This window comes from Ictidomys tridecemlineatus, chromosome 1 (assembly GCF_052094955.1).
Source record: "Ictidomys tridecemlineatus isolate mIctTri1 chromosome 1, mIctTri1.hap1, whole genome shotgun sequence".
Taxonomy (NCBI): Eukaryota; Metazoa; Chordata; class Mammalia; order Rodentia; family Sciuridae; genus Ictidomys; species Ictidomys tridecemlineatus.
Window position 1 is genome coordinate 141,299,905 of NC_135477.1, and position 14,733 is coordinate 141,314,637.

Below are 14,733 nucleotides of genomic sequence, written 5' to 3' on the forward strand. Positions count from 1 at the left end.
TCAATTCAGGTCCCATTCTTGTTTATCAGAGAATTCTGTGGATAATGCTCTATGGTCAAATTAATCTTTTTTTTTTTTTTTTTTTAAGAGAGAGAATTTTTTAATATTTATTTTTTAGTTTTCGGCGGACACAACTTTTTTTTTTTTTTTTTAGAAAGTGAGAGAGAGAGGGGGACAGAGATAGAGAGAATTTTAACATTTATTTATTTTTTTCTTAGTTCTCGGTGGACACAACATCTTCGTTTGTATGTGGTGCTGAGGATCGAACTCGGGTCGCATGCACGCTAGGCGAGCGCGCTACCGCTTGAGCCACATTCCCAGCCCTCAAATTAATCTTAAGAGTGAATTGATGCCATTAGTTTGAAAGGTTGAGGTTATAAATAACTATGCATGCCACTACTCTGTCATAGGAGCTTATTATAGTATTTTTCTTTATCCTTCAATTTAAAAATGCAATAACAAAACAACCAGGATGTATGTGAATATATGTTGTTTTTCAATACTTCCCCCCAACATAATTCTTAGCAGGCTCTTTCTCCTATAAAGTTCTATTCTTTGCTTTGGGGAATTATTCTTTATTTCTTTGAATATTGCTTTTCCTTCATTATTTTGTTTTTTTCTTCTTCTTCTAGAATATTTCCTGAGACATTTTTATCATAGGATAATTTATTAATTTGTGCTTCCCAATCATAAACATGATTTTTAAAAAAGATTTATTTTTTAGTTATAGTTGGACACAATACCTTTATTTCACTTAAAATTTATTTTTATGTGGTGCCGAGGATTGAACCCAGTGACTTGCATGTGCGAAGCAAGTGCTCTACCGCTGAGCCACAACCCCAGCCCCATAAACATAATTTTTAAAAAAAATATACTTAATTGTAGATTGGCACAATACCTTTATTTTATTTATTTACTTTTATGTGGTGCTGAGGATCAAATTCAATGCTTCACACATGCTAGGCAGATGCTCTATCACTGAGCTACAACCCCAGACCCGTAAACATGATTTTTAACTATTTCTATTGTGCTATTCAGTTCTTCCCATGAACTGTGTTGCTTTTTTCTCTTATAAACAGTTCAATTTATCCCATTACAAAAAGTAGTGCTTCAGCCACATCAGTGTTTATAGCATCTCAGTTCACAACGGCCAAGCTATAAAACCAACCTAGATGACCTTCAACAGATGCAACGGATAAAGAAAATGTGGTACCTACACACACACACAGAGGAATATTACTCAGCCATAAATAAAAATGAAATTATGGCATTTGCTGGTAAATGGATGGAACTGGAGACTATCATGCTAGGTGAAATAAGCCAATTCCCCCAAAACAAAGGCGGATTATTTTCTCTGATATGCAGATGCCCCACAATAAGTGGGGCGGTGTACAGTGGATTAGACAAAGTGGAATGAAGGAAAGGTATGGGGGAGGGAAACAGGAAAGACAATAGAGTGAATTGGACATAATTTTCCTATGTTCATATATGAACACACCACCAGTGTAACTCAACATCATGTACAACCATAAGATTGGGAAGTTATACTCCATGTATGTACATGTCAAAATACACTCTAGTGTTATGTATATCTAAAGAGAATAAATTTAAAAAAAGAAAAAAAAGTGCTGCTTTAAACATTCTTACACATAATACTTTAGATTTAGTTCAATGACTGAACACAATTTTTTAGAATCATGTTTTTAATTTTCCAAGAATTCTTCCCTGTTCTACTGTCCTTGTTGAAGTTTGGCTGTCTATTCCTATCGGTAGTCGACAATCAAATGGAGAGGATGCTTAGGTATTTGCTATTCATGATGGAGATAAATGTACAGTAAGTTCTCTGCCTGTCAAGCCTTAAAAAGCTCATGTGGAAGACTGTACTGAGAATTAAAGCTGAAAAATAAGATTTTAGAAGGTCTTAAATATCATGCTAAAGATTTTGACATGAAGTTGTCTTGAAGGATTCTTAAAAAAATAATAATATGATCTTACCTATATTGTAGTTAGGTAACTATGCTGCTTGTTATGCAATTTTGTTGACAAGATGATCTATTTATAGAGACTATTAGGAATAATGTAGTATTGACAACAAATTGTAAAATTATTAATATATAAAGGATAATGATAAGGAACTCAAACGAGAATACAGGTTGAGTATGCCTTATCAAAAATGCTTTGGACCAGAAGTATTTCAGATTTTGGAATATTTGCACAGATTATGCTAGTTGAGTATCCTTAATCTGAAAATCTGACATCCAAAATGCTCTTAAATCCAAAACTTTACCAGCAACCTAAAGTGCTCAAAAGTACTTTCAGAGCATTTCACATTTTTAGATTTTCAGATTAGGAATGCTCATTTGTTGTTAATTACGTTTCAGATTTAGGAATATTTCAGATTTCAGATTAGCAATGCTTAACGGATACAAATTCTACTGGTTTCTACAATAGATTTTAATTTCCCACTAGGGAACAAAGAATGTTGCTAATTGGCATTAAGAAATAAGCTCTCCAAATATGATTTCACAACTAAATTAAACAATACTGACTTTTGTGAAATGGAAATAAAGCTATGTGACAAAGAGTAAACAAAAGGTTGTAGCACATAATTATACAAGCAACATGTGAGGAAGGTTAAAGATTGAGAGACTTAGGGGAAAGAAAAGTAGATACACCATCAGCTAGGGTCTACATGAGTAATTTTTAGTGGATTACGGACTTAAAGACAAAGAAGAGGCTGATTTGCTTTATAATGATTATTTAAAGTGCAACTGATAGCAGAGAGACAATTTGAAGAAAGCAGAGAAAGGGGGAAATAAAGGTAAGGGATGTTCTAGAGGAGGCAGGTTCAGCAAACTTTTTCTTTAATGGTTATATAATAAATATTTTAGCTTGCCCTCTAGAAGGTCTTTGTCCTCCTGAACTCTGCTGTTACAGTGGAAAATAGCCAAAGAAAACAAACAATAGTTGGATTAACTGTGATAAGATTATTTACTAAATAGATGGCTAGATCACAGTTTGCTAATACCTTGGTTCTAGAGCAGTGTTTTTCAAAACTTAAGTAAGTATACAAATCACAAAAGTATCTATTTAAAATGCAGGTGGTGATTCAGTAAGTTTGAAGAGGAGACTGTAAAATGTACGTCTACCAAGTTCCCAAATGCAACTTGCTGTTTGGTGCTGGATCATAGTTGAAGTAGATTACCAGGAATAAAGAAATCAACATTTAATAAATAAAAAATGTGTAATATATGATGGTGTAATATAGTGTAATATACTATAATCATTGGTCCTAAGGCAACTTTTAATTTTATTGGACATATTTACAGCATATATCCAGGAAGAACCAAATAAATTTAAATGTACTTTTTGGCTAGAATTTAAAAAACAAAGAATTCATATAAGATTAAAGCATTATTATTGACTTACTGAGTTATTCTCTTCAGAAACTCAAACTAGTGATATTTATAAACCCCCAATACAATCAAGCCTCTTTTCCCATTTCCATTTTACACACTACCTTATTTCCCTGATAGTTAAATCTCATTCTTGTAACTCTTGAATTGCCGCCAGATCGAAAACAGGTTATTTGTTGAGAATGGCCCCATTCAAACATTCTGACACTCCCATCTTGAGCGCCTGTCAGATCTGTATTATAAGATGACAAAAATTTCAAGTTTATTTTAATAATCTTTGGGAAAATTTATTTTTTAATCCAGTACAAGAAATCTTTATCAAAGAAAAACTTAGTAAGTAAATCATAGTCAATTTATATAAATTTATCTTCACATGAAATTTAATTCACACAATTAATTGGATAATGAGAAGTAAATGAGATCATTTATATAAAGCACTCAGAAATATACATTATCAAACCCAATTTATGTTAATTATAATTATCAGTATTAATGTGGTACGGGAGGGTGATAAATTATGTTAATGTATATAAAGACATCTAGCACTTTGCTAGTCACGTTTATTAGGTAATTTTCTTTAATTCTTTACCAAGCATTTAAAATAAATAAACTTTAACTGGTTTGAAATGTTTTACCATCAGGAAAGGGTGGTAGGGTGGAGACAAAAAAAAAAAAAGAATTTTTAACAATAGAAATACAAAGAATTATTTTTTTTTTAGTTTTGAGGAAATTTTTTATTTGTTCTTTTCAGATATTCATGACAGTAGAGTGTATTTTGACATACTATACATATACGGAGTATAACTTCCTATTATTATGGTTGCACATGATGTAGCGTTACACTGGTTATGTATTCATATATGAACATAGGAAAGTTATTTTGGATTCATCCTACTATCTTTCTCACCCCATCCCTTTCCTTTATTCCTCTTTGTCTAGTCCAATGAACCACCCACCCCGCTTAAAGTGCGTTAGCATCTGCATATCAGAAAGAACATTTGGCCTTTGTGTTTTTGGGATGGGCTTATTTCACTTAGTGTAATAGTCTCCAGTTCCATCAATTTCTCTGGCAAATGCCATGATTTCATTCTTCTTTATGGTTGAGTAATATCCCATTGTGTGTGCACATATTTTTTTTGTGTATATATATACACTTATATATATAAAACTCACATTTTCTTTATACACATATATGTATATGTATGTGTGTGTGTATATATGTGTGTATGTGTATAATCACATTTTTGTTATCCATTCATCTACTGAAGGTCACCTAGGTTAGTTTCAGAGTTTAGCCATTGAGAAATGCATGCTATAAGCATTGATGTGGTTATGTCACTATAGTGATGATGGTTTTAAAGTCCATTGGGTATATGTCAATGAGTGAGATAACTGGGTCAAATGGTGATTCCATTCCAAGTTTTTGAGGAATCTCCATGTTGCTTTCCAGAGTGGTTGCACCAATTTGTAGTTCCACCAGCCATGTATGAATGTACCTTTCCCCTCACATTCTTGCCAACATTTATTGTTACTTATATTTTTTTTAAAGAGAGAGAGAGAGAGAGAGAGAGAGAGAGAGAGAGAGAGAGAGAGAGAGAGAATTTTAATATTTATTTTTTAGTTTTTGGCGGACACAACATCTTTTTTGGTATGTGGTGCTGAGGATCGAACCCGGGCCGCATGCATGCCAGGTGAGCGCGCTACCGCTTGAGCCACATCCCTAGCCCTGTTACTTATATTTTTGATATTTGCCATTCTGACTAGAGTAAGATGAAATCTGAGTGTAGTTTTAATTTGCATAGACAGAATTTCTTGAGACTGGTGATATTAACTCTTCCCTGTTTCTCTAATAGTTTTGATTAACTTAATTTTAAAAATTGGACTAGCTGTGTTTAAAAAGCACTTTTATTTTTCTAGCATTATTTATAGTGTTGAAAAAATAAACAACACACAGGCTGAGATGGCGGTAGGGCTTTGAGTTCCTGAATGAACCAACTGAAACCCAACTCAATATACAACAATAAAATAAAACTTAAGCTTAATTAAAGAAAACTCAAATAAATCTCTAACCATAGGCTTTACAAATAAAAACTGCCAACTAACCTCAAGGACTCTGCATTTTAATCAACCAAATTTACTTTTAAAATTTCCCCTCATCTCAGTAAAGCCCTGAGCTACCTGTGGTTTGGTTCTGTCTGATTCATGAATTTAAGCTGAATGCTCAAGTAAACTTGTTAACATTTTAATGTGCCTAAGTTTATCTTTTACTCGTTCTGGTGTCAAAAGGGAGATACCAGGGAGATTCCCTGATCATGACCCCCAGGGACAATGAATTCTACTGAGCCCCTTTTGCTCACTGCTTCTTGCTGCACATTTGTAGGCCCTTGTTATGATTTAGATGTGGTGTCCCCCAAAAGCTTATGTGTGAGGCAATGCAAGAAGGTTCAAAGGAGAAATGACTGGGTTATAAAAGTCTTAACCGAATCAGTGAATTAGTCCCATGATAGGGATAGAGTAACTGAAGTGGTAGGGTGTGGCTGGAGGAAGTGGGAATTGGGGTATATATTTCTATCTGGCAAGTGGAGACCTCTCTGTTTTCTGACCAACATGTGAGTTGCTTCCCTCTGTCACACTCTTTGCCATGAGCCCCGAGGAATGAAGTCTGCCGTCTTTGGATTGAGACCCCTGAAACTGTAGGCCCCCAAATAAACTTTTTCTTCCCTATAGTTTTTCTGGTCAAGTCCTTTAGTCACAGTGGTGAAAAAGCTGACTAAACCAGCCCTCTTGGATCTGAGCTCTGCAACTTTCATCATGGGCTCTCCAATTTCTAGACAAGGTCTATAAGATAGATGGAGTGTGATATAAACTGTTCTGGTCCAGTAGGAGGCCTCAGGTTGATAAAGTTGTAAGACAGGGAATTGTGTGTTCATGTGAATTCAAGAATCTCAAACTCCTCCACTTCAAATTCTAGTTACTTTTATGTAGAAGAAAAATTAACTGAGAACATATATTTTTCTAGAAAAATGCATAAACCTTATGAAAGACAATTTAGAATTATGGTGGCCATAATGGGTAAGTTTTAACAAAGACAAAATTGTTCATCTATAGGGCACACTAGAAAAAAGGGGATCCCTGATGCCTTAGAAACAGAGGGATGTACCTTTTGGTTGGAACACAGAAACCACTGAAAGGAATGAATCACAGATTGCTTCTCAGAAAAAAAATTCCTTATAAAAGGCAAAAAAGCAAAGGAGACATCTTTTTTCTAATTTTGTACAGGAAATCAAACCAAGGTCTTTATGTACTAAGAATGTGCTCTACCACTGAGCATATCCCAGTCCCCAGTTATTCTTTATATGAACTACTTTTTTTTTTCATAAATTTTTAGTGGGTCTGTATCTGGCAAATGGCTAAAATATTGGAATGAATGCTATAAGATCTGTTCTTCCTTTATGTGTATGTAAATCTGGAGGTATTTCATAAATTGTGTTATTTTTTCTACCTTCAGATGATGATCTTCCCAAAATTAATCTGTAATAGTGCCTTTAATAATAGTCAGCTCTTATAAAAATTAAATATTCCTTAAACTCTTAAAAAGACTGACTCAATGGGCTGGAGCTGTGGCTCATTGGTAGCACACTTGCCTGGCATGTATGAGGCACTGGGCTTGATTCTCAGCAGTGCAAATAATTTAATAAAATAAAGGTCTATCAGTAACTACAAAAAAAAAAAAAAAGACTGACTCAAGTGTTCTTCAAATTCACATGACCATAGATAATCTTTGGCAAATAAAAGATAATTTAAGTGTGTAGATTAAAGACTCATCTTCAAGGCTGTCAACATTAAATGTAATATGATATTCAATTTTTATTTTACTTGGGTTTATTAGTCAAATAAGTTCATGTTATCTTTGTTACAAAATTTGTCAGCAGGAAAAATAACTTGGTAATAGCTGTCCTTGTCTGGTGTTAAAACTACCCCAAAGAGTTTCCCAAAATCCTTTGGCAACTTACGCCCTCTAAATAAAATTAATTGCTGAATAGTTACTGAATATCTGGATCATCTATATAAGGTGAAATACTAAAACATTAATTGCTTTACCTAGGCTTATATAATTTTTGGGTTCTTATTACAGAACTACAGATATTGAGGTTTTAGTAAATATGTCCTGTGCCATACTGAAAAGTTGTACTATGAGAAAGAATGTGCTTCTATACAGAATGAAAAGGGTGGTTTACAGATTTACCAAACTATAAAATGCTTCTGTGACTGTACAAAAATTATGTTCTTCCTAGTTTTTACCAGAACTTACTGGAAAAAGTTAAGAATTCTACTTTGTAGTTAAAACTACCAAGAAAAATAAAAGCAACAATTCTGTGTGTAAAGAAAGTATGACATGTTTTTGGTAGATGAAGCTCTGATTTATGACAAGTCTGTTTTTACTAAAGGAGAGAATAACTTTTATCTTAAAGTTGAGAAAACATTAGAATAAAAGGAGGCATATAGGGTACATATTCAGATATATACAAGAACATTGTATAAAAGTTTTGGGAAGAGGAATTTGAAAAGGAATTTTAGTATGGTCAAATTGGCTAAGATTTGAGTGTATTTATATACATTATTTATCTTCTTTTAAAATCTTTTTTTTGGGGGCTGGGGATGTGGCTCAAGTAGTAGCGCGCTCACCTGGCATGCCTGCGGCCCGGGTTCGATCCTCAGCACCACATACAAACAAAGATGTTGTGTCCGCCAAATACTAACAAATAAATATTAAAATTCTCTCTCTCTCTCCCTCTTTCTCACTCTTTCTTAAAAAAAAAAAATCTTTTTTTTAACTTGTTGATAGACCTTTATTTTATTTATTTTTATGCGGTGCTGAGAATGGAATCCAGTGCCTCACACATGCCGAGCAAGTGCATTTCTGCTGAGCCACAGCTTCTGCCCCTACTTTATCTTATTAAAGGAATAATGAGATCAAAAAGTCTATTAGTGCAATGCTTTCTTAATTATTTTTGATTTATTGTACCCTCCCTTCCCCTCCCCTTCTCTCTCCCTCTTTTTCTTTCTTCCAGCACTGGGGATTGAACTCTGAGGTACTCAGCCACCCAGCCACATTCTCCAGCACTGTTTTGTATGTATTTTATTTAGAGACAAAGTCTGAGGCTAGCTTTAAACTTGAAATCTTCCTGCCTCGGCCTCCCAAGCTGCTGGGTTTACATGTGTGCACCATGGTGCCTGGCTTGGTTTATTATTTTTTTAAACATATTTTTATGTTGTAGATGGACACAATACTTTTATTCATCTACTTTTAAAAATATATATTTATTTTAGTTATAAACGAACCTTTGTTTTATTTATTTATATGTGGTGCTTAGACTCAAACCCAGGGCCTCACACATGCTAGGCGAGTTCTCTACCACTAAGCCACAACCCCAGCCCTTGGTTTATTCTTGATGAGACTGTAAAAGATTCTTTTTTAACTTTTAGAAACCTGGCTAAATTAAGATCGTGTGTTTTATCAAGACAATCTTCTGTACTTCAGCATGTTGTCTTTATTAGGTCTTTGATTAGTAAGACTACAACTTCTCAATATTAAAAAGCTGAGGTGTTTTTCTACATCTATATAATTTTTTGTATTTGCCTTTGAAATCTTTTAGTTACTATTTTGTCTAAATTAATATTTATCTCATAGCAACCTGTGATACTATTTTAATTATGTGTTTTAAATTGATATTCTTGACAATCTTTTCCAAATAAAACCCTAAATTAAATCTTTTGGCCTCAAAGTATCTTTAGAAATTTTGAGGGTCGCTGGAACATCTTGAAAGATTTGTTCCCTTGTCCTATAAAAAGAGTGATATTAAAATAATTAGGCTGATTTAATATGTGAAATTGCTCAAGAAGCACTGTCAAGTAAAGATGATGTTTAATCTCAGCTTATGCTTGGGTAAATGTTACAAAGTATTCTAGAAATTTTGTGAAATTTCTAGAAACCTGATATGTCCTGGTATAATGTTTTCATTCATATTTTCAGTAATATTAAAATGTTTTATGCCATAGAAATAATCTCCTTGTCAACTGTGTTATTAATATAATAAATTGCTTATCATCAAATTTTCAATGATGGTCATGATTTTTGTCATTGAGAAACAGTTAATCATTTTACCCTGATGCTTTCCTGAAAGCTTTTACAAACAATTACAACTTTTAAGTAGTCGTCTTCAAGGAGATTCATGGAAGTTTCTGAAACATACATATTCCTGGTAACTTTAAGATCATACCACTAGAGTAGATGAGAATGTCCAGAACTCTAATAGGAAAAACTGAAGATTCAGGAAATTGCTAATTAAGATCAAGAATTTATGACATGGGACTGAAAAATCAAATAAAAAAAATTTGTTTTTTAAAGATTTATTTTGTTTGAAACACTGCTTCTTCTTTAATGTTTTGTTTTCAGGAATACTTTCTTTTCTTTAGGGTACTAACAGTTTACAGAAATTTTGTATAGTATACTTTTATGAATGAAGAAGAAAAGTCATGTTTTCTCCCTACATGATCCCTCCAGAATTTGAAAGGTATTATTGAGTATTCTTATCTTCATGGCAGTATAGATATTTGCACAGGTTCAATAAGAATTTTCTTTCTGGGGCTGAGGCTGGTTCATTGGCAGATGGTTGCTTAGTGAGGCCTTGGGTTTTTTTATCCTTAGCACTGGGAAAAAAGATGTCTTTTTGTAACAGTACAAAACTGAAAGCATTCCTTTTATTAACAAGTCACTGAGAATGCATAGAATCAGATGATTAGATAATTTTAAAGCAATTTGAAATCACACACACACACACACACACACACACACACACACACACACACACTGGCTTACTACTGTGTGTACATAGTTCATTGACATGGTTGCCTTACAGGTAAGTAAGGACTACCACTTCTGGGTAGGAATCCCAGGATATTTCGGACCTTGAGAAGAGAGGGATTCATCCAAATGTATACAACTGAAGGCAAAGTCCTTGGGTTGGTTTCCTAACCTCTAAAGGTTTTTGAAGTCTCATATGAGATGCCTCACTATACTTTAGTGTTTGTGTGTGGTGCTGGGGATCAAACATAGTGCCTTCCACATGCTAAGCAAGTGCAATACCTATGAGCTATATCTCCAGCCCCAAGATTCCTTGTTAGTGTTCCTACAAAGCAGACATCAAAAAACGTATGTGCAATCAGTCTATTCTTGCTGTACTTATATAAATAATCAGGTCAAGTTTAATGACACTAGGCTTATTTTGCAAATAAATTGGTCCTAATTATTGTTAGTAAAAATGGAAGTAGCTGTTAGAGTGATAAGCTGTAGTCCTTATATGAAGACTAAACTATAAAAAAACTCCTGAACAAGACCTGATGAGCTACTTGGTTGGTAAATGTATCCAAATGCTAGGAAGGTGGTACCTTCTACCCCAACTCCAGGGGAATAGAAGTTTCTGCCCTAGGGATTCTTCTGTATCTTGCTCTACATATCTCTTCCTTAGTATACTTTATAATATTCTTTTAAAATCATTATGATTTGAATATGAGGTGTCTCCCAAATGTTCCTAAGTTAATGCAGGAATATTCAGAAGTGAAATAACTAGATTATGAGAGGTGTAACCTAATTACTCCATCCTACTTTGGATGGACAAACTTGGTAGTAACTATTGGCAGGTGGGACATGGCTGGAGGAGGTGGTTCACTAGGGGGTGTGCCCTGGAAGGGTTCATATTTCCTGTGGCCCTTTCCTCTTTCTCTGCTTCATGGCTTCTGTGAGCTAAGTAGCTCTCCTCCACTGCACCTTTCTGCCATGATGTTATACCTCACTTTGGAGCAGTGGAGTTGGCCCACAATGAACTGAATCCCTGAAACTGTGAGCCAAAATAAACTTTTCCACCTTTAAGTTGTTCTTGTAAGGTATTCTGGACACAGTGACAAAAACCAAACTAATACAGAAATTAGTATCATGAGTGGCATAGTTACTATGCCTAACCTAACCATGTGGTTCAGAAATCTTTGGACCTGGTTTGCAGGAGAGGTTTGCATATGTTTGGAGATGGAGGTTGGAGAAGCCAATGTTGTAAACAGTGCATATGGGGAGATTCCAGTGGAAGCTCAAAACAGAATGTGGTAAGAATGCACACAATAAAGATTGTACTCCTGAGGTTTCAATGAGGATTCTACTAGGAATCAGACTAGAGGCCATCATATTATATTCTGGCAAAGAACTTGTCCACATTTTGCTAGTGTTTTGAGATGTTACGTGAGGCCAAATTTAAAGGTGATAGAAGAAATCCAGTAGAAGAAATTTCAAGGCAGCGCAGCATTAAGGTAGTAGCACAGATTTTGCTGGCAGCTTCTTGCTAGGTTTACTGTGAGAATCAGGAGCAGAAAGAAGAGCCCAAGGGTTTTTTAAAAATCCTTTTGGCCAGAACAGTGAAAGAAAACTTAAGAAAGTTGTGAGTATTGAAGAGATCATAGCTACTAAAGAGAAGAACTTTACAAAGACACAATAGGAAAAAAATGGCTTGAGGGCAATTTAGGAATTTGCAAGATCGCACCCACTGCAGGCTCAAGGTTGTAAAGGAAAATCCTTTGAGAACAGATTCTAGGGGCAACCTGCTTACACTTGGGGTCCTAGGGAGTTGTTTCTCCATGCTCAGCTGCCGAGGTACTCAGAGGCTGCTGCAGTTGTGATTCCAGGGCACCAAGCTACAGCTCCAAGCTGGAGGCAAACTTTGGCATCATTTACATGATGCTGGTTCTGCAGGAATGCAGGATACTAAAGTTAAGGGAACGTGGAGGCTTCTACCAGATTTCAAAGGCAGTGAGAAGCCAGGCAAAGTATAGCAGAGTCTGTGTCCCTGCACCTGTCCCTAAGAGTGTGATATATGAAGGTGTTAAAGTAAAGTCAATGGAGACTTCAGGAATTAAGAGACGCCATATGAACTGCCTAATGAGAAAAGCTGCGGGCTGCAGAAAGAACTTGTCTAAAAGACAGCACACGTGCCCTGCAAATAGCAAGGCCAAAAGGACAGGGCCGTCCCAGTCCAGTGCAGAGAATACCTTGTTGCCATGTGTCCTAGAAGCTATATGCAGAATTACCAGGCCGGTTTGCCTGGGTGGGTTTTGGTCTTGCTTTTGCCCTATCCCTTCTGTGTATGTTGTCATTCCTCCATTTTGGAATGAGCATGTTTACTGTGTGCACATGCATATATGTAACTTGCTTTATAATTTGTAAAGGGGTTTGGAATTTAGCTTGAGTCTCAGATGAGAATTTAGAGTTAGACTTTTAGGCAATGCTGGAACTGTTAAAACTATAGGGACTCTTGGAGAGGAACTGAATGCATTTTGCATTGTGAGATGGACATGAATTTTGGGGGGTCAGGGGCAAAATGCTATGAATTTGGGGATGTCTCCCAACAGCTCCTGTGTTAATGCAAGAGTATTTAGACGTGAAATGAAGATTATGAGAGCTATAACATAATCAGTCCATCCTACTTTGAATGGACTAACTAGACAATAACTGTAGGCAGGTGGGGGGATAGTCTGGGGAGATGCATCATTGGAGACTTCCTCCCTGCAGCCTCTTCCTTTTTCTTTCTGCTTCCCAGTCACCATGAGCTGAGTAGGTTTCATCGTGCCTTCTGCCATGATGTTATGCCTCACCTTGGGCCAGGGTAATGGAATTGGCCCACTACAGACTGAACCTCTGAAACCATAAACCAAAATAAAATTTTCCTTCTCTAAGTTGTTCTTGTTAGGTATTCTGGTCACAGCAATGAAAACCTAACTAATACAATAAACAACTGGCAAATTTAAATAAAGTATTTCCCTGAGTTCTATGAATTGTTTTGGCAAATTAATCAAACCCAAGGAGGGAGTCATAGGACTCCCAACTTATAGCCAGTATGTGAAGAATATAGGCAAAAAGCCAATACTTGTGATGGGTATCTGTAACTGAGTGCAGTCTTGTAACTGGTAGAATCTGACTCTAAGTAGAGAGTGTCATTAATTGAGATGAGTTAAAAGACGCCTCACTGGTATTAAAAGAGCTGTATAATTGCTCATGTTGGAAAAAAAATTCATACGTAGAGAAACAGTTGCTTTCCAGTCTAGGAAACAATGAATGCATTAGTTTAATTTCTGAAAAATTCTCTGGAGCAGAAGAAAAAGGAGTTATGTTATGTTACTCACATAACAATATGAGTATTAATTCCAACCCACCAGTTAATACCTCCAAAAAGTTCCCCATAAATTAAGTTCTTGGCTAATGAAAGAGAAATTTTGAGATACCTAGGAAGAAAAAAATGAAAAAAAAATACATATGCTACCTTACCATATAGGAGTTGACTAATAACCATTTTCTATGTTTACTATAAATGTGTCTCATAAAAGAAACTAACGAAAGTTAATAAATTACAAACTGATTATAATCATGCAATAAATGACCAAGGTCTGGTAAAGATGTGTGTAATGAAAGACGGCAGTAATCTTATTTATTAAAACAATAATTATCAACTACAATTTAACACTAAGGAATCCCAAAAATGTTAAAAAGACAAAATGTCCCTATTTACTGCACTAAGCTCGCTTTCTCTATTAATTCATTAAAATACCTTTTTTTCTGTTTTTATCCAATTTTCAAGTGAAGATTTTATTTACTAGCAAATATTCTCCATCAAAGTAGAATAAATGTCTTTCAATTGAAACTAAAAGTTTTCCATAAATTTCTTATAATAAAAATTGCCAAAACTACATATAAAATTAAGAATCATTGCTAATTATTGTCAACTTACAGTAAGGAAGAGTTGGATGTGAAGTCATTCTTCTGACATTATTAATGGCTTTCTTAATCATCTGGCAAAAAAAAAGAATTATATTATAGTTTCAATAAAAAGATTAAGAATTTCAAATATAGGGCTGAGGGTGTAGCTCAGTGATAGAGCTCTTGCCTAGCATATGTGCAGTCCTGGTTTCAATATCCAACATCAAAAAAACAAAAAAAGATGATAAATACAATAAGATAAAAAAGTAAAATAATTTACATTGTGACAGGAAAGTCAATTATTTATTTTTATATGACTTTACCACTTCCATTATGAATACTAAACTTACTAAGCATATTAACATTAAGATTAATTATTAATTAAGAAGTTTAATGGTGCTCCTGCCAATTCTCTGATTGTACTAAATTTACTGGAATATTCATGAATAACATGAAGTTAAAAAGACAGAAGCATGTGAAAATAAAAGAGATAAACAGAAAACTTTGATAGTTTGGGACAAT

At 34.8% G+C, this 14,733-nt stretch overlaps 1 protein-coding gene across 5 annotated transcripts in view; it reads right to left on the bottom strand.

Annotated features, from left to right (window-relative positions):
* The window catches only part of Dmxl1 (Dmx like 1), a 163,450-nt gene that overhangs the window by 10,559 nt on the left and 138,158 nt on the right, over positions 1-14,733 (bottom strand). For all 5 annotated transcript variants that reach the window (XM_040273548.2, XM_040273549.2, XM_040273547.2 and 2 more), the window contains 2 exons: positions 14,243-14,303; positions 3,521-3,648 (listed from right to left, as the gene is read on the bottom strand). In XM_040273548.2, coding sequence (XP_040129482.1) covers positions 3,521-3,648; positions 14,243-14,303 — 189 coding nt within the window. The remainder of the gene's footprint in view (positions 1-3,520; positions 3,649-14,242; positions 14,304-14,733) is intronic.